The 25328-nt window shown below is 41.4% G+C and overlaps 1 protein-coding gene across 2 annotated transcripts; it reads left to right on the top strand.

Annotated features, from left to right (window-relative positions):
* The first annotated feature begins 139 nt into the window (after positions 1-139).
* Positions 140-5267, top strand: LOC111903944 (glutamate receptor 1.2). 2 transcript variants are annotated; one of them, XM_023899718.3, is made up of 6 exons: positions 140-2031; positions 2242-2489; positions 2580-3832; positions 3957-4260; positions 4383-4753; positions 4840-5267. In XM_023899718.3, exons 2-6 carry the CDS (start codon positions 2264-2266, stop codon positions 5182-5184), a joined length of 2499 nt encoding a protein of 832 aa, XP_023755486.1. In that variant the 5' UTR covers positions 140-2031; positions 2242-2263; the 3' UTR covers positions 5185-5267. The 2 variants fall into 2 exon arrangements, with proteins under 2 accessions (XP_023755486.1, XP_042753878.1); XM_042897944.2 differs by having other exon boundaries at positions 140-2489.
* The last annotated feature ends 20061 nt before the right edge of the window (positions 5268-25328 follow it).

The raw sequence follows: 25328 nt of genomic DNA, 5'->3' as shown, positions 1-25328 counted from the left end.
AGATGTAGTCAATTATGAGGTTCAAAAACTGTCACTTCATTTTTAGATTTGCAATTGTTTGTATTCAACCTCCACCCTTTCTACAACTGGATCACAACAGTTGGAAAAATCCTTTAGTTACAATATCCGTTATTGCATTATGAAAGCTGATTTCACTTGCATAATCAGATGCAGTGGAGTTGAAAGTAGAAGATGCATGGTAACTTTTACACATAGTCTTTTTCCCTTGTGGCTTTACAATCCTTTTTGAATGTTTCTGCTGTGTATTTGTTTTCAATCACTTCATTTCTGCCCTGCTCTGCTTAAGGCTGTAAAAACAATGAAGAAAGGGGACATGAACATGGCTCAAGACTCAAGAGAAGATCAACGCTGCTGGAAAAAAAAAAGAAGGAAGTGGGTAATGTGTTCTTTAAAGCCGGTAAATAATATGAGAAGGTAATTAGACTCTGGTTGACTAGTCATAAGTCAAGAACTAATTAAGTTGTACTAATGCAAAACTAGTGTATGACTAAATCTAGTTTCTATTTTTGACCTTTCCAGGCTGCTAATTAAGTTCATTGAGTATGTCACTAATTTTGAAGAAGAAGAAAAGCATTGAAGGTTACCTGTAACCTTCATAATGCAGCTTGCCGTTGACAGTTTGTTGTTTCTAAATTTATATGCTGTTTAAAAGTTGTTAATAAGTGGTGGGAAACCATGATTGAGACAGGTGTGGGAACTTGACACTAAGTATTTAACTAATGCTTTGATTGGGTAGTGGCAGTATGATATCCATGAATATTGCTTTTGATCATGGACCCCACCTTCTCAATTACATCACATTTACTAACTAGTTTGGGCTTGGGTCCCACACCCCGTTTGGGCGTTGACTTTGATGGGGAGGAAGAAGCAACCTGACCAACTTCAAACAACCCATGGTTGACTTGGGCCTATTTCCTTCTTTATGTTCTTGACCTTCCTTACTATGGTAAGTAGGTGAAGTCATTATTTGGGCCTTTTTAAATTCACCATTCTAGTTAATTATGATATACTTTGTTCGTGCCATGGAAATTTGTAATAAGTTTTATTGTTTAATTTCTGTAAAAACAAACAAATTTATAATCACTTGTTTTGGTGTGACATGCCATATATATTTTCGTTCAAAATTGACATTCAACTATTATATCACATAATCATCACAAGGTGATACTTGGCGAATTAGTTATCCGGATGTCTTAATGTCATGAAGGTCAACTGTGTATATCAAAACAAGCACTACCCTATTTGTGGCCAACTTGTGTCCCTTAATCCTTTTCATCCAATTAGATCATATGCCCAACTTAACCTTATTATATGGATATACTCTTTATGCTTAGGACGCAAACAATATAAAAGCTACATCCCAAGAAACTGTTTTATGAAATGCCTCAAGAAGATTATAACTCCTAATGTTCTTGTTTTACTGGTGTTGATCGAGGTTAGTGGCCAGTTTAGAGATGCGAAGCAACTGTTCTATGAAATGCCTGGTAAAGATTATGACAAGATAGAGAGTTTTTTTGGTTTGATTTAGGTTTTATCAAGTTTTATTTGTTGTAACGAGCTAACAAAGACAATAATTCTACTATGATACTTGGAATCGCAGTTTTTATAACAAGCTAACAAAGACAATGGTGCTGCTATATATGAACTTGTACTCATGCATTAAGGATTGTACAAATATTGCTCATGATTTGAGTAAGATTTCTTCTTTGTGCCTATGAATTTGTTGGCTCAAGAGAAGATTTCTCATTTTGGCCAGGCCACTACAGTCCCCTGAATTCTCTTATTTTCATCATGCACTGATCTTTGCTGTCAAGAAAGTGTCTAAATTACTATTGTAAAGTTTCACTTATTTTTAGTAATATATATAGTTTTTAATTATATGGAAAAGAAAATTATTTCTACCAGATATTGACCATCTAATTTGCAGGTTCCCATTGATGCTGATAGGTCTGACCAAATCAGTAGACTTTTGTTCCTATTCAACGGTTCAGACTAAGGAACACTGACCAGGTTTTAATTTAATCAATGTCAATATTTTCATGGCTGCCTAACTCAAACTTAAAAGTCAAATAATGAGCTCTCATATATTACTTATGTTTGTTCATGTTCTTGTTTAAGTTGACAGGACACCATTTTCTTTGTTTCCCCACCTACCTACTAAAAACGCTACTGTGTCATCTTGATATTACTAAAAACTTGCCAATTAATGATGAATTGCAGGTTATTTCCATTTCTGACATTGATGTTGCTTAGCTTTCAAAGCCTTTTAGCAGCACATGAAGATCCAACTTATAAGGAAGTACAAGTGGGAGTGATTCTTGACATGGAATCGGGGGTAGGGAAGGTCATTTATCGTTGCATCAGCATGGCTATTTCTGACTTTTACACAGCCAATCCTCACTACACAACAAGAATAGCTTTTACAACCAGGGATACAAAAGGAGAACCACTGCGTGCCTTGTCTGCTGGTACTGTCTTTTTATCTTTATTTATTTATTTAATTTTTTTTTAGTAAACTTCAATTTTAAATGTTTATTATATTGTGCATGGACATTCAGCTCTGGATCTTTTGGAGAACACTAAAGTGCAAGCGATAATATATCCCAAATCAACAGTTCTGGAATACAAAGCTAACATACCGATTCTTTCCTTGTCAACAAGTCCCTTTTCAAATAGGAATCCTAATCTTCTTGGAATCGCACAAGATGAAAACAGTCAGTTCAAAGGCATTGCTGCCATGGTTGAATTGTTTAAAGCAAATAATGTGATTGTTATCTGCGAGGACACTGCAAATGGGAGAGAAATGGCTACTTATATGGCTAGAGAGTTTCAAGAGAAAAACATACACGTTACGTATACTAGCCTAATTTCAACATCTGACAGCAACCAACAAGTCCGGGAAGAGCTTCATAAGCTTCAAACTATGCAAGACACGGTGTTTATAGTGCATACACCACCTTCTCTAGCATCCAATCTTTTCTCCATGGCAAAAGAGCTGGGAATGATGGGTGAAGGATACATGTGGATTGTAACAAGTAAGACTATGGACTTGTTGGGTTCCATGGATGCTGAAGCAATCGAATCAATGCAGGGGGCTGTGGGTTTCAGATCATATTTTCCATCATCAAAGGAGCTTCACAACTTTTTATTGAAATGGAGAAAGGAACATTATGCTTTGAACCCATTTATGGAGGTAGATTCCAATGGTATATGGGCATATGATGCAGTTTATGCACTAGCCATGGCTATTGAGAGGAAACAAACTAGAGAATATGCTTCGAAAGACTTGGGTAGCAATATTGACACATCACTACTTTTAGACGAGATGTTAAGAGTCAGGTTCCATGGTTTAGGTGGTGAATTCAAGCTTATGAATGGGAGGATCATCACCAAAGTCATGGAAGTGGTGAATGTGGTTGGTAAGGGTGATAGGAGGGTTGGGTTCTGGATGATGGCTACTGGTGGCGGGTTTATGAAAGAAATAAAGAAACCAAATTCCCCTTCGAATCAAGGCCTTGAAATTATCATCTGGCCAGGTGGGACTACAAGCATTAATCCAAAGCGTAGGAAGCTACAAACAAATGGTAATAAGAAGCTGAGAATTCTGTTTCCAGGTTCCAGCAGATTCCAGAATTTAGCACAAATAAGTGTTGATCCAAGAACAAATCTATCGGTTTTGAGCGGCTTCTGTGGGGATGTCTTCAATGCTGCGTTTAACTCCTTAGGCTATGGAGTTGGCATTGAGGTTGTTCCATTCTCTTATAAGGATGGAATTACTTACAATGATGTGATCAAAAAAATCTATCTTAAGGTACGTATGTGTCTTTTTGCACAAACCTGCAGCATTAAAAGGCTCTTTGTCATATTATTTGTAGAACAGCATGGAGATCAGATAGAGGCTTTTAGCTAATGCATGAGATGTGGGGTTGTATCAGGAATATGATGCTGCTATCGGGGATTTTACAATCACATCAAATAGATCTCTCTATGTCGACTTCACGTTGCCCTTCACTGATCTTGGAGTTGGCATAATAGCCCGAAATGCCAAGGACAGCATGTGGATATTCTTAGATCCTCTCAGTGCAAATCTTTGGATCACAACTTCTTGTTTCTTTATCTTTTTAGGGTTTGTGATCTGGTTTATCGAACATCGTACAAACGAAGAATTTCAAGGTTCAGCACCACAGCAATTGGGAACAACCCTCTGGTTTGCCTTTTCAACCCTCGTTTATGCTCACAGTAAGCTCTCCAACTCTTTACACTCTAATCTCAATTTACTTAAAGATTTGATCTTCTTGAGCACCCATAAAATCTATACCATAGATCTGTTGGGAAAATGAGTTGGTAATTGAAAACTACAGGGGAGAAGCTGCAAAGTAATCTATCAAGATTCGTGGTTACTGTTTGGGTATTTGTAGTGCTTGTTCTCACGTCAAGTTACACTGCAACTTTGAGTTCAGTTTTAACTGTACAACAGATTGGAATGAAGGAGATCTCCACCGGATTCTTCCATGGTCTTTCCCCTTTAGGTGTTGTCAATAACAAATTGAATGCTGTTGAGGCCTGGTCAGAGAAACTATATGCACCTGAGGACTATGCTAAAGCACTAACAAGTGGAAAAGTTGAAGCAATCGTTGCTGAGATCCTTTACATCAAATCATTTCTTGCAATGTTTTCGGGTTCTGATTTCTCCTTGATTGCAACAGCACCTACCACCAACGGTTTTGGCTTTGTGAGTTTTCTCTAATCCTTTCGGCTTCTTCCATAACTCTCTCTACCTTGATTACGTTTCCATGCCTCATTCATCTACTTTTGCAGGTGTTCCAGAAAGGTTCACCTTTGGCCACAGAGATGTCGACTCATATAGCGAAAATGCGTGAAGACGGGACACTGAAAGCATTAGAGGATAAATGGTTGAAACATAAATCTGCAGTGATGTCAAAGGAATTTTCTTCCCCGTCACCAAAAATCTTGAATCTTTATGGGCTTCGAGGTCTCTTTATTATCAGTGGTGTGTCCATGGCATTGGCCCTTTCGGTGTCCATGATTGAACTTGTTTGTGAAAAATGGCACATCAAAGATAAGATTAAGATGTTGAGGTGCGTCTTACATAGATCTTCAGAAATACATGCACATGATAGTGATGTGGAATCAACGGTTTGAATTTTCTGTAAAGTTAATTAAATATGAGCCACTATACTTAACATCTTGTTTCTAGTTAATTAAATATGAGCAACTATACTTTACATCTTGTTTCTACGTAAGAATCAAAATTTATGTCAAATGTACATAGCTTTATTTTGATTTTTGAACTTGGACTGTTACCTATTTTAACTGGAAAACGAATATCATAGTTCCATAATTTACAAAGATAAAAGGACCCGATTAAACTCATAGTCCAAGGAAGGGTGGTCATGTGGTGGTTTAGCTAGGTAACTCTCTTTTGACCCACATCACTAGAAAGATGTAACCAAGTCATAGTGGGTTGTTACTTATTTCGTTTCACTGACACCTGTCCATAAGGAATGCCTAGTTGGCATACAATAAACTAAACCGAACCATAGTGGGTTGCCAAATTGGTATACAACAAAATCTGGAGTTCAATGCCTAATTCAACCATTGAATGAGAAAATGAAAACATGTCTCATTGAACTTGTAGAGTTCAACAGATTGTAGTAATTAAATGACAAAGTTGCATGGAATGCTGGAACGCAACAATCCCATCTCATGCTATGCTAGGCTCGTATTATGCCATAAGCTCAAGCATACAACTCACCCCTAAAAACCAACTTGTAAGGGGAGGCGACGTCAAAACTTATAAGCTACCAACCTAATTTATATTTGGTCAATGTATGAGCATAATAACACCCCGTGCTTTAAGGGCCAACGTCCTCATTGGTCATGACTATGTTGGTCACTGTTAGCACCTTTTTCTCGAGTCCCAACAATGTTGCAAAACTCTCTAGGCATTCCAAGGTTAGTCCAAAGTTTGATATATTCCGATTTTTTTGATCGGTTTTCAAAAAAGCATCTAGATACATACCCGATTCTGAGTACTCTATCGAGTAGGTTGAGTTTTACAACACTTGGTTCAAGTCATCACTCTACACACTAAATAACATTGACCATGTTGGTTTTATTTTAATCAATGTCAATATTTTCATGGCGATGTAACTCAATATTTACAAGTCAACTGACGAGTTATCATGAAATCTCATATATTACTCTTGTTTGTTTAGGTTCTTGTATAATTTGATGTTTAGGTTCTTGTATAATTTGACAGGACTCCATTTTATTCCCTCACATTCTGATACAAAGTAGTTATCTAGGATATTTTCGGTGGATCAACCGCCTGCAATCGATCCCTATAACACAAAGAACAACTTCGTCAACCGTACTTCGGGAGGAGATTCTAGGAGAACGCTCTGAGCATCCATCAACTATTGTCTGCATGCTGCACTACTAGAAAACAACCCTTTAATGACGCGCAAACAATGACACGCGGTGATTTACGATATGCAAAAGCGTGTACCCTAAAAATAATGTCATCTCTTCTAAAATTTGAAGGATAAAAGACACGCTTTTGTGCGCGCCCTAAAATTAATGTCCAACAAAAAAAATTAAAAACACGGAGGGCACTTACTTAAAAATGGGCGTCGTCTAGAAATGTCGCTTTATATTTTTTTAATGAAAGGCGCTTTCTCTTTTTTGCAGCGGGGGGGGGGGGGGGGGGGGGGGGGGGAACGAAAATCCAAAAAGTTTGAAAGGCCGCCATTGTTATCCTCTCCCTTATTTCCATCGTTCTTTTCTCTCTCTCTCTCTCTCTCTCTCTCTCACTCTAATACCCAAAAAAACCTAATATCATCACCGATCCTCTTTTCTCCCACAACAAAATCGCAATATCACCAAATCTCCGATCCCGTCTTTTGAACAGATCAAACCCGTAGGGGGTTCTCGATTTCTCTATGTTGATGTGTGTTGACACGAACGAAAAAAAGAGTGTAGCGTCTCTACCTTTCAATTTCATTTGTCGGTTGCTTCAAATCGACTCTTGCTTTCTCTCTCATAGGGGTTTCTTCCATCTACAATATTTCTTTCCGGCGATGAAGGTTTCTCATGATTTTTTGTTGTACTTACAAGCCCTAGGTCTTGATGTGTGATGCGTGCGTATCTTGCACCTGATGCATCCCCTCTCCCAGTATTGATCAAGCTTCAGAATGATTGTTATCCCTCCGCCTTCCCCTGCGAATATGCTCCCACCTCCCATAATGTCAAACTCCTAAAACTGCCTCCACGATTGATTGAAGTTTTTGTCTGTTAGTCTTGAACCGAAATCAGTTCCACGATTGATTGAAGTTTTTGGAGAAATCTCGGCAGTGAATTTCGTTGAATTCTAGTTCTGAAATATGAAGATTTAGCTTCGAATCTTATTGAAATGAGCTGAATCATTAATTGAAATTTTCCAGTGAAGTATGGATCTAAATAAGAAGCGAACCAAAACGGTTGACCGAGTCAATTCGGTTGATCTTGCTGAGGTGTCGCCGGAATCAATTTCGGTGTATCCGTTTCCTGAAGAGGTTCTAGAACCGGTGCTCTCGCCGATAAAGTCTCACAAGGACTGCAATTTCGTGTCTCTAGTATGTAAAGATTGGTACAACGCTGAGCGGTGGAGCAGACGTCATGTGTTTATCGGAAATTACTACTCGGTGCCGCCAAAGATTGTAGCCAGGAGGATTCCTCAGATTCGGAGCGTAACCTTGAAGGGGAAACCGAGGTTTTCAGATTTCAATTTAGTACCGGAGGATTGGGGAGCTGATGTTCATCCATGTTTGAGTGTTCTCGCTAAAGCGTATCCATTCCTGGAGGAGCTGAGACTGAAGAGAATGGCAGTTTGCTACTCATTGCAGGTAAAATTTCTACTTTTATTCTCTTAAATGTTAAAATTCATATTATAATCATTTCAAGATTGATGTGAATTTAGGGGTTTCGGATTGTGATACATCGTTTTTTACTTCTGTTAACAAAAAGATGATGTTGACTTTTCATGGTCAAACATATCAATTTTTTAAGTCTCTAGATTTATGTATATTTCAAGTTCTTGTACATACAAGTTGTTACCCTTTACCCTATTTTAAATGTTTTATCATCTGCCTTTTGTTTTCATGGTCAAACAGGAAGGATAATTGGTCTCTTGAAAAAGTGTAAGTGCTTTCTATGCAGTCCTAAATTGGAATGCTTTAGGGATCTTGGGTCTAATATTTGTTGATGAAATGTCTGTTTTAGTTGAGGTGATTTCCTTCTTCTTCTTCTTCTTCTTCTTCTTCTTCTTCTTCTTCTTCTTCTTCTTCTTCTTCTTCTTCTTCTTCTTCTTTACTGATACCTTAATTTTTCCTGTAACACCTACAATTCCTTCATTTTTAAGATTGCTAGTTTGCGTACTTTACACTATTCCCTGCATTTAAACTATGTTTGCTTATAACAACTTTGATTATTTTCTCTGAATTGAATAGAAATTTTTGTTCTGTGATGAATTATGATGACTCACTTGATGTTTTTTGTGTGACAGGTGGTTAATAGTTCGATCTTTGCTCTATCAAACACATTGATCACAAGCAACACATTTACTTCTAGAAATTCTAATTATTTTGATACTCAAGAGATGTTGCATGTTAGTTCTGGAAATGAGATGCTGATGAGTTCAATTATTGGAATGCCCTTGGTCATTCTGACCACTCTCTATATTTGTGATGTTAATAGGTATATTATGATTTGTGATATGAGTCACATGTGACCCCTCACCTGTCTTTAGGTGGGGAAGTGTTATGATTAAATCTATTGATGTGGTAACCTTGCCTCCTTCCTAGGATATGTCTATGCTCCCCAAAACTACCTCATTGTTAGTTCTAGTTTGGTTCTAGCTAAGATCAAGGTATAAACTTGCAAAGAAAAAGCTGCCAATTCTTACAAGCTTGCCAATTCTATCATCAATTTATGAACCCCATTATAATCTTGATTTTGTGTTTTTTTTTCTAGATGGATAGCAAACATGAAGCTGCTAGTGCTTATGCTGATGCAGCTCACTCATACAAGAAAACAAGCACCAAGGGTATAAACTAAAAAGATAATGATTTTTAATCCATTTTTTTCCTGGATATCTAAAAAAATGTTATCTTTTTTCTTGTTATCTTAAATGTCTGCAGCGTGCATAGCTAACCTAGAGCAAGCATTAAACATTTTCATGGAAATTGGAAGACTCAGCATGGCTGCCAGATATTGCAAGGTACATACTACATACATCATAGGATTATCATTTATTTTTAGTTTTTTATTTATTAATTTTAATTTAGTTTTTATATAATTTGGTTTCACTATGTAGGAAATTGCTGAGTTATATGAACAGGAGCAAAATTTGGAGCAAGCTATTGCTTACTATAATAAAGCATCTGATCTTTTTCAGGGTGAAGAAGTAACAACTTCTGCAAACCAATGCAAGCAGAAAATCGCACAATTTTCAGCTCAATTGGAACAGTAAGTTTCATATATATATATATATATATATATATATATATATATATATATATATATATATATATATATATATATATATATATATATATATATATATATTAATACGGGATTAAAATCATGAGTAATAATACCCTGAAAATGTGTTATTACAGATATCAGAAAGCTATTTTTCTAGTAGTGTCTTTCAGTATCGTTCAAACCAATTGCAGTTATTTGGAAATGGTTAGTTTCCATGATTCTAAGATTAATGAATCACTCTTTACCCTGTGTTATCTGATGTCTGATTTTACATATGACAGTTCCAGCCACACATCATGTTGATCCAGTAAATTATTCTGGTAGAGAGCATAATAGCCTTGCCTTTTGGCCCAATAAACGATCAAGGGAAGTTGAGACTAATTTAATGCAGAAAAAACTTCCGATATCATTGAACCAAAAACTTTATAATGAAGAATATGATCACCCGTCAAGCATTCCAAACCCACATACTCTATCCACTGGTTTGAAATTATCATATGATGATGAGGAAAGAAACTCCTTAATCACTTCAGCAAGTGGAAGCATGACTGGAGCAGCACCACTTATGTCTTCTTTTGGTGATAGTTTCACAATTGAACTTGATCGACAGAATGAAGAACTTGAAAGATACGTTATGCTTCAGGTACTAATTTGATTCTCTATTTATCACTTTAAAGATGTTGAGATCGAAGCCATAAACTGTATCCGAGGTTTGTGTTCCATACTCTTTTGTGTTATTGCTTGCATTTAATCAGGTTTTACTTATATATCTTTTTTCATTAACACCTTCATCCCTTAACCAAATTCTATATTTATTTTTTGTACTTTGAAAAAAATCTACCCAGTGTGTGTGTGTGTGTATATATATATATATATATATATATATATATATATATATATATATATGTTATGGTGTTGGTTGTAATTGAAGATTTTGTGGTTGTTAGAAAGAAGTATCTCAGCTGCACAGCGTGATTAATGGGGGAACAGGAACTGGAAATCATGAAAATGATGCTTGGGCGGTGGGATCTCCAGGAGGCTTCAGATGGGAAGGGTTTCAGGGATCATTTAGTCCAGTTACTGCTGTTAAACGGATGTCTCGGGTACTTGTTATTATCACTGATAAAATAAAGTCATAAACTTTTTAATTTTCTGTTTCAGTTGAAAATCACTTTCTTCTATTTGCTTATTACAGTTTCCAACATTCATTTATTGTTTATTCTTAAAAAAAAATCCCAAGTTATTATAATTGAGTAGATTTTTCAAACGTAAACTAAGAAATATATTGAAAATACAGTGTTCGTGATTAAGTGTTATTTCTTATATAGTAGTTGCTTTTTTTGGCATTTGGAATGAAAGATGTTTAGAAGATGTAATTCTAAAAATGTTGAGGTTGTGTGTAATTTATTTGCAGAAGAAAGAATATGAAGTAGCCCTTGTTGGTGCTTTTAGGAGGGAAAAAGATAAAGACCTGACGTTACAGGCAGTAACCGCTGAAAGCGAGGCTGCCATGAAATTGGTATGTAACTTAACATAGTTGGTTCTAATCCTTTTATTACAAGAAAATGTATACTTTTATGATTTAGTTAGAAGGTTTGTTGCTTTATTTTGGGGTATTTGTAGGCAAAACAAAGGGAAGATGAGATACAGGGATTGAAATTGAGATTAAGGTTTCGTGAGGCTGCAGTTAAGAGGCGTGAGGGTGTGGACAAAGTGAGAGAAGTCGAAGGAAACCCTGATTTTTCCAACAAGGATGTCGGGTGAACTCAACAACCACCAATGGTTGCAGAAGTGAGTTGAAGAGCTAAAATGGAGATTAGACTTTGAAAAGCATTTGACGGTATATTTTTTTATATTTCTTGTATGTAATTAGTTTGTAAATTTTTGTTACAACTTTTATTGATTTGTTTTATCTTTCCATGGAACGATTATTTGTATGACATTAAATTTATGCAATGGATTCTATTTTTTGTATATGATATTTTATTTTCTATTAGGAAACATTAAATACAAATTTAATTTGAAAATAAGTAAATCTATAAATAATATATTTTTTTTAACATTTAAAATTATGATACGCAAAAATGTGTGTCATCTTCATTTATGACATGGCCTTTCTTGACAGGGGCTTTCTTGATACGCATTGCGTGTCATTAACACGCGCGTCGTAAGGTTACGACACGCGAATGCGTGTCGTCTTCATTTATGACAGGGCCTTCCTTGATACACATTGCGTGTCGTAAACGCGCGTCGTAACTGCGCGTCGTAAACGAGCGTCGTAAATGCGCGTCGTCTCTCTTTATGACAGGGCCTTCCTTGACGCGCATTTGCGCGTCGTCTGAGCCTTTTACGACGCGCAATGAGCGTCGTAAAAGGCTGTTTTTCTAGTAGTGCTGATTGGCCTTATATATTATGACCTGGATGACGGTTGTTCTTTAAGGGACATGATCTCCGTCCTGATTCGGGACAATGATGTTCATTGGCAGAGATGTCCTTTATCTCATGCTTTGGGCCGTGATCGACTCAGAGGGGTAGTGGTGCATTCACCAATTCTATTGTTTGTAGATAATGTTTTGTCGCTAAGCGACTTTCCCACCATTGTGCTGGTATGGACTTTGGGCTGGGAAGGCAACCCAATTGCCTAAAGATGTGGCCTTCTGCAGGTTGGCATGGAAGCAATCCATGCAATTATCCTTAACCATATCCTCATTATCCATAACATGTTAACCTATAACAAAATCATATTTACTCATGATATCCAACAAGTCCTCTTGATCTAAGGCAACTTGTTCATCAAGAAAATCTATGTGATCCATTGAAGTTTGGTGGTCCACAATCATGTAATACACATTCAAATCTTAAATGAGATAAAATATTTAAAAAGTAGTCCCAAAACAGGGACAACTTGTAATTAATTTCTAAATCAATATCGGGCGGGTATTCTAGGTTCTTGATGGTTTAAAATGAAAATACTTAAACAAAAAACCTATTTTTATTATTGTAGCATTGTACTTTAAATAATTTAAGTTTTTAACATCTTTTCTTATGTCGTGTGTGTGTGTGTGTATATATATATATATATATATATATATATATATATATATATATATATATATACACTACGCTATAATAATAATAATAATAGAAAAGATGCTATAAATATGAAAATTGCAGCATAAGAAAATATGTTAAAAACATACAACATAAGAAAAAAATGTTTTATCTTATGCTGCAATTTTCATTTTTATAGCATCTTTTCTATTATTAATTTATTATTATTATAGCGTAGTACTTTAAATAATTAATTTTTAGCATCTTTTCTTATGTTGTATTTTTTATTGTGGCATATATATTTTTTTATATACATGATTTTTCTTATGCTGTTTTCTATTATAATATTGTACTTTAATGACATTGTCAATTTGTAACACCCAAAGTTTTGAAGGCCAAGAAAGGAAAGAAAACCCTAACTTTAAGGGGGGACTCGGCGAGTCCAAGTAGGAACTCGGCGAGTCCAAGCGGGATCCGGGTCGAGGAGTAAGTGACCGACTCGGCGAGTCGGCCAAGGAGACTCGGCGAGTCAGGTCTGTTCGAGGAAAACCCTAAATTCGGGACTTGGGGCCTATTTAAGTGCCTCATTCTCTTCCCTAGGGTTCCTTTACTGCCTCTTTAACCCAGAATGCCAAACCCTAGCCGCCATATCCATTGATTGAGCCAATTGTTGTCTTGAGGAGTGCATTAAAGCTTGGAGAAGGAAGAAGGATCTTGAAGGTGCAAGGAGGGGGCTATAGATCTGGGATTGGGAAGATATTTTTGAACATCTTAAGGTATTAAGTCGTTTACCTTCCTTTAGATCTGTTTTGGTTGTGAGTTTTGGGGCTTTTAGCCATGAGTAGTGATCCATCTGAGTTAGAAGCCGGATCTGGAGTTGCTACTTCAGATCTAAGTATATTTTGGTCTTGGAAAGCATAAAGTTTCAGCCCTTGAGTTGATTATGGAGCCTCTTTGCCTTAAACCCTAGTTTATGGTGTATTTTGCCTAGATCTCCTTCTCTACATGTAAAGTTTGCAACTTTACGTGAGGAATAGGCTTGGGAAGGGTAGATCTATAGTTTGGAGTCCATGCATGACTCAAAAGTCCTCTGCATGTATAGAGATCTGAATGGACTCGGTGAGTCCTTTGAGTGGACTCGGCGAGTAGCATGAAGATGAGGAGGAACTCGACGAGTGGGATGAACAGCTCGTCGAGTCAGATGAAGTTGGGAAGGAACTCGGCGAGTTGGATGAACAACTCGGCGAGTCTTTTGAAGGTTGTCTTGGACCCGGCGAGTCTGTTCTTGGACTCGGCGAGTCAGGTCGCGAAACCCCAAACCCTTCGAGTTGAGACTCGAATCAGTGAGTCGAATGGAGACTCGGTGAGTTGGACAGGTCAGGACTCGGTAATCGGTAGACTCAGCGAGTCATGGACTGACTCGGCGAGTCGAGTCGCGAATAGAAGGACTCTGAACGTATGAACTCAGCGATTCAATAGGGTGACTCGGCGAGTAGGGTTGACCTGGAAGGTTGACTTTGACTAAGACTTTTGACTTTTGACCAGAGTTGACTTGGTTGTCTTTCGGGGGTCGGTTAGACTCAGTGTTGCATTGATATTGGTAGCTCGGGGAGCGAGTGGAGCAGGAGTTCAGAGAGTTGCCGGGCAACAGCTAGTGGGTTCATCAGCCAGTTCAGCCAGTACATGTGAGTTTCCCTTTGTATGAATGGGTCAACGGCCACAATGCCGGCCCATGTAGTTATGAGTAGAAGACCTGGGGGTTAGCCCTAGGCATAGTATGCTAGTATGATATTCGGGACGAGGTCCAATGATAGAGGGCGGGTGCCCAAGGAATGGTTTATGTGATAGTTTATACTTGTCTGTGTGATACTTGTATGTGCCTGGTAGGGAGGTGAGTGTGGGCGAGGTCCCGTATCTCACCAATAGCAGAGTGTAGATGGTGTTCCACATCTCCGTAGCAGCAGATCAGGGGCGAGACCCAAGTTAGGGAAGGAGTGAGGGTGGGTTGGGCCCGTACCTCACTATCAGCAGGCGTATGGACGGGGTCCCATGACTCATCAGTAGTAGGACAAGGTCGGGGCCCAGAGATAGGCGAGGCCTTAGGACAAGATTCGTTAGTATGTATTTAGCTTATGTGATGTGATGTGATATGTTTATGTGCTATTATATGTTAGTGGGCGAGGCCCTGTGACAGGCGAGGCCTAAGTGAAACAGATCTGTATCCGAGCGGGGCTCGAAGCCAGGCGGGGCCTGGAGCGGCGGGGCCGTTGTAGCGGGCGAGGCCCGAGGTAGGGGGCGAGGCCCAGGATAGCGGGCGTGGCCCAGTATGTGCAGTATGTGGTTATGCATGGTATGTGGTAGGGTGGGGAACTCACTAAGCTTCGTGCTTACGGTTTTCAGTTTTGGTTTCAGGTACTTCCGGTAGCGGAGGGAAGAGCTCGGGGTGATCGCATGGCACACACCATAGATTAGACAGCCTGGGAATGTTTACTCTGATAACGAAAATGTATTTTGGGAACTAATACTCTATTTATGTTTTGAAATGATGAATTTGCTTAAAGTGATGTTTTATTAAAAGTAATTTTTAGTCTTAAATTTTGGGACGTTACAAGTTGGTATCAGAGCCTTGGTTTGAGGGATTCAGACATGCTCTCGGGTGTGTCTGAACTCAAACCGAGGAATTGGTATAGAAGTTTTCAAAATGAAAAGACAGTTTTGTAAAAAGAGAGTTTTGGGAAAGAAAACAGTCTTAGAAAAGCAAAAATAATTCAGAAAGAAAAGAACTTTGAAAAGAGAAAAAGGGTGTGGTGCATGCAATCAACCGAGCTCAAGTAAGTACCCCAAAATACCCATACAAGTTTATGATTTGATCATCAGTTAGTAGAACAGCATGCTTGAATAGGGCTAAGGATCGAGGGATGATGCCTTATGTGCCTGTTATATGTGCTTTCGAGCTACATGATAGTGTTGATTAGACAGTAGTAGGATAGCCTGTTTAGGTTATGCCTGAGTCTATGAGTTGTGTGAGTCTATGAGTTGTGTTACATGCTAGTTCAGATTCTTGCTGTGTGGATATGATTGCTTGAGTATATTATGGTTTTATTTTCCCTTGTTTGAATGTTGCTTGCTTTGTGCATTGTGGGATACTGAGTGATGGGAGTTAGCCATTAGGTGGATACGACACGTCACATGTGATCAGGGTTGAATAATCTCAGAGTGCTGGATTTGGTCCTATTGCGCAGCTCTTGTTTGAGTCCAACCGTTGTAGGGACGAGTCTTTTACTTGAAGGATTATCTGAGCCTCGTCACATGTGATGGTATCCAGGTGATGGCTAATTGGCATCACAAGGAGACCTTCAGTAGTTGAGGACTGGTTTGAGTTGAGTCAGAGGTTTTCCTAGGGTAAGTCTAGGATGAGATAGTGCTGGGAGCAGTAGTAGTGGATAAGGGACCTGGTGGAGTCGAAGCAATTCTTGAGGAAAGTACGAATAGATGTGGAAGGTAGTATGGGCCTGTACTACTGAAAGTAGAGGATCCATACTCGATTCGGGAAAGGCCGAGACAAGACCGGGACCCTGGTAGGGTGTGTTTGGTCTCGCATCAGTGATGAGTATTCTGATAGTGGTTGTGGTATATTTCCAGCATGGTGACGTTGCGAGAGAGACCAGCGGGCAGATCAGGCGCTGGAGAGGGATCATGCTCGGGTTCAAGGGCCGAGCAGCTCGAGGAGCGAATGAGGGAGTTGATATCCACCGAGGTTACGCGCAGTATTCTAGATCAGACGCCTGTGATCTTTGGCACAGTCAAGGAGGGTATATTGGAGATTTTGGATGAGAGGCTGGGAGCCTTCCATACCGAGATGATGGCATTGATGGGAGCGCGTACCTTGACATTTCGGGAGTTCAGGGCTTGCGGGGCAGCAGATTATCATGGGGCTAGGGACCCCATCGATAGCAACAGATGGTTGGCTGATGTTGCCAACGCATTCCGTACGAGCCGGTGTCCTGAGGGGGACAAGGTTAGACTCTCTCCCTGTCTTCTGAAGGACAAAGCGAGGGATTGGTGGGAGGAGATTGGTCATGCTTTGGGGGATGATGCCGCGCTGGACGTGATGACTTGGAGCGATTTCTCGGCCAGGTTTAGGGCGGAGTTTTCGCCGATTATTGAGGTGCAGCAGTTGGCACGGGAGTTTCAGGATTTGACGCAGACCACTGAGACTGTGGCGGAGATCACCGCCAAGTTCAGGGAAAGGGCTCTTCTTGTACCGCAGTATGTCGCGGATGAGGAGATGAAGAAGTCCCGATACCATGAGATGTTGAGGGATGACATCAGGGAGTTCGTGAGCAGATCTAGCTGTAAGACGCTGGAAGATATGATTTCTCGGGCTAGAGAGAGGGAAATTGATTTGGAGCAGATTCGGAAGAGGAAGCCGGATGAGGTTCAGGTAGCTACAGGTTCGGGCAAAAGGACCAAGGGATCGGATTTGAGATCGAGGGATTATCAGGACCGCAGTTGGTGCGGGAAGTGTGGCAGGGCGCACGGGGGCGCGTGCAGGAGTGGTAGCGGTGGTGAGTCTGGCTGTTTCAAGTGCGGTCAGACTGGTCATTTCAGCAGGGATTGTACTGTTACCACCGCGCAGGGATCAAACTTGTTATGTTTTCACTACAATCAGCGGGGCCACAAGAAGGCCCGGTGCCCCAGTTTGTTTTCAGTAAGACGGGTGATGGCACCTGCCCCTGCAACTTTGAGGATCACAGACGGCCGTCAGGGCCGTGCAGAGGCGCCTGCGGTAGGAGGCAGAGCTCTTCAGATGACTATCTTAGAGGCGCGATCAGCACCGGACGTTGCAGGTATGCGATTTCTGTTTTCAGTTCCTTTATTTGTGCATGATTATATTGTTATGGTTCTGCATCATTATCGGTATGAGTATTTTATTTTTTTGAGCGGTTGATTGTGATCGAGTTATATGCCATCTGCATACCTTGGATATTCGAATGGTAGTGAGGGGATGTGCCCTATTGGAGAAGGTTACATAGGATGCAGTAACTGTAGCATGCTTGGGAGGGACTTGGTATGTCTCGCTAGATCGGAGTTGTATAGTGTTGGAGATGGATTGGTTAGATCCCTAGCTATGGTAAGCTTGGGTTCCTCAGCAGATTGATTATGGAATGGTAGCAAGGATTTCTTTTGAGTATTGAGCAACAAGGGGTAAACAAGATCGAAGTGGGGGAGAATCCTCCGAGTGTGCAAAGGTAGGAGCACGCAGATCCAAAATGAGTGTCCGACCTCTGAGAAGGAAAAGAAGTGGTTCAGCGTTTGATGGATTGAGGATTTCAGGGTTGGGAGTTAGAGAAACTCCCCATCAGCTAGTGCGTGTGATGGTAATGGTTAGTACGTGGTTGGGAATTCAGGTTGTGGATCGCCCGTAGGACTCGAGGGAGTCGGAATGAGGATCTTGAGAGCTAATGGAACATGGGTGCCTTCGCATTAGCAGTCAGTGGTAGAAAGTGATGTAAGACTACGGGGCAGCCGTAGCATTCACTAGCAGTTAGTGGTGGAAGTGTTGTAAGACTACGGGGCAACCGTAGCATTCACTGGCAGTCAGCAATGGATGGTGATGTAAGACTATGGGTAAGCCATAGCATTCCTTAGTAGCTTCGATAGCGGAGTTGGGGCGAGGCCCTTACCTCCTAGTGATCGGTCAGGGATCAGGAATGGGTAGTGGATGAGAATGATAGGGAGTTTGCCTATATAACCCTAGAGAGGTGAGACCTTGGGAGAGGCCGCTCCAGGATATAGTTGGGTGAGACCCGTGGGCAAGGCCCGTATGAGATTAGCAGTGTAAATGAGACCTGAGAGCAGGGTTGCTCAGTAGTATGGTTGGGTGAGACCCGTGGGCGAGGCCCGAGCGAGAGTGATTAGACTAGTGGGACTAGAAGGATAGAGGCGGGTGGGACTCGTGGGCGAGGCCCGTGAATTTTAACAGCACAGGTGGGACCTGGTAGGGACCTTAGTGTCAAGCTAGGGGATCGGGGATCCCAGGTTTGTAGTGTCTGAATGGCAGAATAGATTGGGCAGATATAGGTGGTCGAAGTTTTTTCGGAAGTCGCTGGGAGCGACTAGTGGTGGTGTTGGGACTAGCTACCGGTGGGAGCCGGTAATCCAGACATTGATAGGTTGGTAGGGACCAGGGTGGTCTTAGTTCATCCAGAAGGAAGACAAGGAATATCAGAATTTTCAGTCAGTAGTACTGTGGGTAAGCAGTGTAGGGTGGAATTCAGTTAGTTGAATCGAGGGGTGCTCGACACCAAGTTTTGACAGAGAAGAGTGTCAGTGGTTACTCGAGGTGATGACCCGTATTGGAAGTAGTGGGAATGATGAATTGGTGAAGATAGGATCTTCACAGTGACAGAGGAAATAGTTGGTTATGGAGCATCGCCTTAGGAAGGCAAGGGAATCGCGTAAGGAAAGAAGGGGTCAACCCCTATGAGTTCAAGTGCAGTACTCGGAGAGTACCAGAAGGATTGTCGGTTGAGTAAGTTGTGTTTCTAAATTGTTCAGGGTCAGGTTTGACCCGAGGTTTTTATCCGCGAGGATTATGTTAGTCAGAATGACCGGGTGGAAGACCAGCGAAGGTAGGCAGCTGGTGTTGGGATAATTGGTGGCTTTTGGAAGCAGATCGCAGGCGGTGGGCCATAGCAAACTTCGAAGACGAAGTTTAGTTTAAGTGGGGGAGAGTTGTAACACCCAAAGTTTTGAAGGACAAGAAAGGAAAGAAAACCCTAACTTTAAGGGGGGGACTCGGCGAGTCCAAGTAGGAAATCGGCGAGTCCAAGCAGGATCCAGGTCGAGGAGTAAGTGACTGACTCGACGAGTCAGGTCTGTTCGAGGAAAACCCTAAATTCGGGACTTGGGGCCTATTTAAGCGCCTCATTCTCTTCCCTAGGGTTCCTTTACTGCCTCTTTAACCCAGAATGCCAAACCCTAGCCGCCATATCCATTGATTGAGCCAATTGTTGTCTTGAGGAGTGCATTAAAGCTTGGAGAAGGAAGAAGGATCTTGAAGGTGCAAGGAGGGGGCAATAGATATGGGATTGGGAAGATATTTTTGAACATCTTAAGGTATTAAGTCGTTTCCTTTAGATCTATTTTGGTTGTGAGTTTTGGGGCTTTTAGCCATGAGTAGTGATCCATTTGAGTTAGAAGCCGGATCTGGAGTTGCTACTTCAGATCTAAGTATATTTTGGTCTTGGAAAGCATAAAGTTTCAGCCCTTGAGTTGATTATGGAGCCTCTTTGCCTTAAACCCTAGTTTATGGTGTATTTTGCCTATATCTCCTTCTCTACACGTAAAGTTTGCAACTTTACGTGAGGAATAGGCTTGGGAAGGGTAGATCTACAGTTTGGAGTCCATCCATGACTCAAAAGTCCTCTGCATGTATAGAGATCTGAATGGACTCGGTGAGTCCTTTGAGTGGACTCGGCGAATAGCATGAAGATGAGGAGGAACTCGACGAGTGGGATGAACAGCTCGTCGAGTCAGATGAAGTTGGGAAGGAACTCGGCGAGTTGGATGAACAACTCGGCGAGTCTTTTGAAGGTTGTCTTGGACTCGGCGAGTCAGGTCGCGAAACCCCAAACCCTTCGAGTTGAGACTCGAATCAGTGAGTCGAATGGAGACTCGGTGAGTTGGACAGGTCAGGACTCGGTAATCGGTAGACTCAGCGAGTCATGGACTGACTCGGCGAGTCGAGTCGCGAATAGAAGGACTCTGAACGTATGAACTCAGCGATTCAATAGGGTGACTCGGCGAGTAGGGTTGACCTGGAAGGTTGACTTTGACTAAGACTTTTGACTTTTGACCAGAGTTGACTTGGTTGTCTTTCGGGGGTCGGTTAGACTCAGTGTTGCATTGATATTGGTAGCTCGGGGAGCGAGTGGAGCAGGAGTTCAGAGAGTTGTCGGGCAGCAGCTAGTGGGTTCATCAGCCAGTTCAGCCAATACATGTGAGTTTCCCTTTGTATGAATGGGTCTACGGCCACAATGCCGGCCCATGTAGTTATGAGTAGAAGACCTGGGGGTTAGCCCTAGGCATAGTATGCTAGTATGATATTCGGGACGAGGTCCAATGATAGAGGGCGGGTGCCCAAGGAATGGTTTATGTGATAGTTTATATTTGTCTGTGTGATACTTGTATATGCCTGGTAGGGAGGTGAGTGTGGGCGAGGTCCCGTATCTCACCAATAGCAGAGTGTGGATGGTGTTCCACATCTCAGTAGCAGCAGATCAGCGGCGAGGCCCAAGTTAGGGAAGGAGTGAGGGTGGGTTGGGCCCGTACCTCACTATCAGCAGGCGTATGGACGGGGTCCCATGACTCATCAGTAGTAGGACAAGGCCGGGGCCCAGAGATAGGCGAGGCCTTAGGACAAGATTCGTTAGTATGTATTTAGCTTATGTGATGTGATGTGATATGTTTATGTGCTATTATATGTTAGTGGGCGAGGCCCTGTGACAGGCGAGGCCTAAGTGAAACAGATCTGTATCCGAGCGGGGCTCGAAGCCAGGCGGGGCCTGGAGCGGCGGGGCCGTTGTAGCGGGCGAGGCCCGAGGTAGGGGGCGAGGCCCAGGATAGCGGGCGTGGCCCAGTATGTGCAGTATGTGGTTATGCATGGTATGTGGTAGGGTGGGGAACTCACTAAGCTTCGTGCTTACGGTTTTCAGTTTTGGTTTCAGGTACTTCCGGTAGCGGAGGGAAGAGCTCGGGGTGATCGCATGGCACACACCATAGATTAGACAGCCTGGGAATGTTTACTCTGATAACGAAAATGTATTTTGGGAACTAATACTCTATTTATGTTTTGAAATGATGAATTTGCTTAAAGTGATGTTTTATTAAAAGTAATTTTTAGTCTTAAATTTTGGGACGTTACAAGTTGGTATCAGAGCCTTGGTTTGAGGGATTCGGACATGCTCTCGGGTGTGTCTGAACTCAAACTGAGGAATTGGTATAGAAGTTTTCAAAATGAAAAGACAGTTTTGTAAAAAGAGAGTTTTGGGAAAGAAAACAGTCTTAGAAAAGCAAAAATAATTCAGAAAGAAAAGAACTTTGAAAAGAGAAAAAGGGTGTGGTGCATGCAATCAACCGAGCTTAAGTAAGTACCCCAAAATACCCATACAAGTTTATGATTTGATTATTAGTTAGTAGAACAGCATGCTAGAATAGGGCTAAGGATCGAGGGATGATGCCTTATGTGCCTGTTATATGTGCTTTCGAGCTGCATGATAGTGCTGATTAGACAGTAGTAGGATAGCCTGTTTAGGTTATGCCTGAGTCTATGAGTTGTGTGAGTCTATGAGTTGTGTTACATGCTAGTTCAGATTCTTGCTGTGTGGATATGATTGCTTGAGTATATTATGGTTTGATTTTCCCTTGTTTGAATGTTGCTTGCTTTGTGCATTGTGGGATACTGAGTGATGGGAGTTAGCCATTAGTTGGATACGACACGTCACATGTGATCAGGGTTGAATAATCTCAGAGTGCTGGATTTGGTCCTATTGCGCAGCTCTTGTTTGAGTCCAACCGTTGTAGGGACGAGTCTTTTACTTGAAGGATTATCTGAGCCTCGTCACATGTGATGGTATCCAGGTGATGGCAAATTGGCATCACAAGGAGACCTTCAGCAGCTGAGGAGAGGTTTGTGTTGAGTCAGAGGTTTTCCTAGGGTAGGCCTAGGATGAGATAGTGTTGGGAGCAGTAGTAGTGGATAAGGGACCTGGTGGAGTTGAAGCAATTCCTGAGGAAAGTATGGATAGATGTGGAAGGTAGTATGGGCCCATACTACTGAAAGCAGAGGATCTGTACTCGATTCAGGAAAGGCCGAGACAAGACCGGGAACCTGGTAGGGTGTGTTTGGTCTCGCATTAGTGATGAGTATTCTGATAGTGGTTGTAGTATATTTCCAGCATGGTGACGTTGCGAGAGAGACCAGTGGGCGGATCAGGCGCCGGAGAGGGATCAGGCTCAGGTTCAGGGGCCGAGCAGCTCGAGGAGCGAATGAGGGAGTTGATATCCGCCGAGGTTACGCGTAGTATTCTAGATCAGACTCCTGTGATCTTTGGCACGGTCAAGGAGGGTATATGGAGATTTTGGATGAGAGGCTGGGAGCCTTCCGTACTGAGATGATGGCATTGATGGGAGCGCGTACCTTGACATTTCGGGAGTCCAGGGCTTGCAGGGCACCAGATTATCATGGGGCTAGGGACCCCATCGCTAGCAGCAGATGGTTGGCTGATATTGCCAACACATTCTGTACGAGCCGGTGTCCTGAGGGGGACAAGGTCAGACTCGCTTCCTGTATTCTGAAGGACAGAGCAAGGGATTGGTGGGAGGAGATTGGTCATGCTTTGGGGGATGATGCCGTGTTGGACGCGATGACTTGGAGCGATTTCTCGGCCAGGTTCAGGGCGGAGTTTTCGCCGATTATTGAGGTGCAGCAGTTGGCACAGGAGTTTTCGCTCTGAAAATATGGAGGCATTACCTCTATGGCACAAAATACAAACTTTTCACTGATCATAAGAGTCTCCAATATCTCTTTAATCAGAAAGAATTGAATATGAGGCAACGACGCTGGCTAGAGTTACTTAAGGACTACGACTGTGAGATACTTTATCACCCTGGTAAAGCTAATGTAGTTGCTGATGCTCTCAGTCGGAAAGTCAATCTTGAAAGGAAAAGGCCAAGAGCGTTGAGAATTGAAGCTGTCTCGACAATTGTGGAAAGTATAAAGAAAGCTCGAGAGGAAGGTGTTCCAAGATCTGATTTGGATACCTAAGACAGGAGGAGTCAGAGATCTTCTGATGGAAGAAGCTCACAAGACCATGTACTCGATTCATCCCGGTAGCACTAAAATGTATAGGGACCTGAAACCCTACAACTGGTGGCCGACAATGAAGCTCGATGTTGCAAAGTATGTGGCCGAGTGTGTGACTTGTGCGAGAGTCAAGACACAACATCAGAAACCATACGGGAGTTTAGAACCTTTGCCTATGCCTATGGGTAAGTGGGAAGACATTGCTATGGATTTTGTCACTAAACTGCCCAGAACAAAGAATGGTCACGACATGATTTGGGTGGTCGTTGATTGATTCACTAAGAGTGCGCATTTCATAGCGGCCAAGGAGAAATGGTCTATGGATAAGCTTGCGACTTCTTACGTGAAGGAAATTTTGAGGCTTCACGGTGTTCCGTTAACGATTGTATCGAATCGTGATAGCCGGTTCACCTCGAGATTTTGGAAAAGTCTACAAGAGGAATTGGGTACCAAGTTGTGTTTAAGTACATCTTACCATCCACAGACTGATGGTCAGAGCAAACGAACGATACAAACACTTGAAGATATGCTGAGAGCATGTACCCTGGAATTCCTAGGTATTTGGGATGAACATTTACGTTTGGTAGAATTTTCCTATAATAATAGTTTCCACTCGAGCATAAGGATGGCACCTTATCAAGCTTTGTATGGACAGAAGTGTCGTGCGCCGTCTTGTTGGCTTGAGGTTGGGGAAAAGCAGTTTATGGGACCGGAGATAGTCCATCAAACTGCTGGAAAATTGAAAATAATTAGGGAAAGAATGTTAGCATCTCAGGATCGTCAAAAGAGCTATGCTGACAACAAGCGAAGACCCATGAATTTTGAAGTTGGAGATTCGGTTTTGCTTAAAGTCTCGCCGTGGAAGGGACTTATAAGATTTGGTAAAAGGGGAAAATTAAGTCCAAGGTTTATTGGACCGTTTAAAGTTCTTAAGAGGATTGGGAACCAAGCTTACAAGCTCGAACTACCAGAAGAACTGAATGAAATTCATAACACTTTTCATGTGTGTTATTTGAGGAAGTTCACAGGAGAAGTTCCCGACATGATTCCACTTTCGGAGTTGAGAATCAATGAGAACAAAAGGTTGATTGAAGAACTAGAGGCAATCGTTGACCGAAAGACTAAGAAGTTGCGACGCAAGATGGTCGAGTTAGTGCTTGTCCGATGGAAACACACGAATGGGCCGAATCTCACCTGGTAGACGGAGAGTGACATGATGGGTCGCTATCCACATTTGTTTGTTGATGTGTGATTCCGAGGACAAAATCATTCTAAGGTGGAGAGAATTGTAACGCCTGTGTTTCTGGGCTTGTCATTAATGTTGATATAATAGTCTAGGTTAACCTTTGTAACCCGTTTTGAAATAATAGAAGTGTATTATTTGAGTATTATGTGTTTTGTGCTTAATTGCTTAATTATGTGATTTGATTAATTAAGAATAAAAATAATCGTCAAAATTTAAGTGCAAAATAAACTCGATATCTTTACATGAAGTTGTAATGGCCGAAACGAGGTTTCTGAATATATATAGAACGCCCAAATCTGACTTCGTATGAGGAAGTTATGATTTTCTGAAGTTTCGACTTAGCGGTATGCAGCCCAAATACTCGATTTGAGATCGATCGGTTTTTAGCCGAAACAATCTAAACGAGAATCGAAGATCTCGTTGTTAGGAGTGAAACGATGAAAAGATAGGCAAGAACGGACGTCAGGCGAAGAAGTTATGAATTTATAATGAAGTTTTCCTGTCCCGGCCTACTAAAAATAAATAATAAAAATAAATTCAAAATTAGCCGACAGAGTCTAAACGAAAGTTGTAGAGCGTAGTCTCACCTACGCG

The sequence above is a fragment of the Lactuca sativa genome, chromosome 9, assembly GCF_002870075.4.
Source record: "Lactuca sativa cultivar Salinas chromosome 9, Lsat_Salinas_v11, whole genome shotgun sequence".
Classification (NCBI taxonomy): domain Eukaryota; kingdom Viridiplantae; phylum Streptophyta; class Magnoliopsida; order Asterales; family Asteraceae; genus Lactuca; species Lactuca sativa.
The sequence above is the reverse complement of the archived record's forward strand: the minus strand, read 5'-3'. Positions and strand labels throughout refer to the sequence as shown.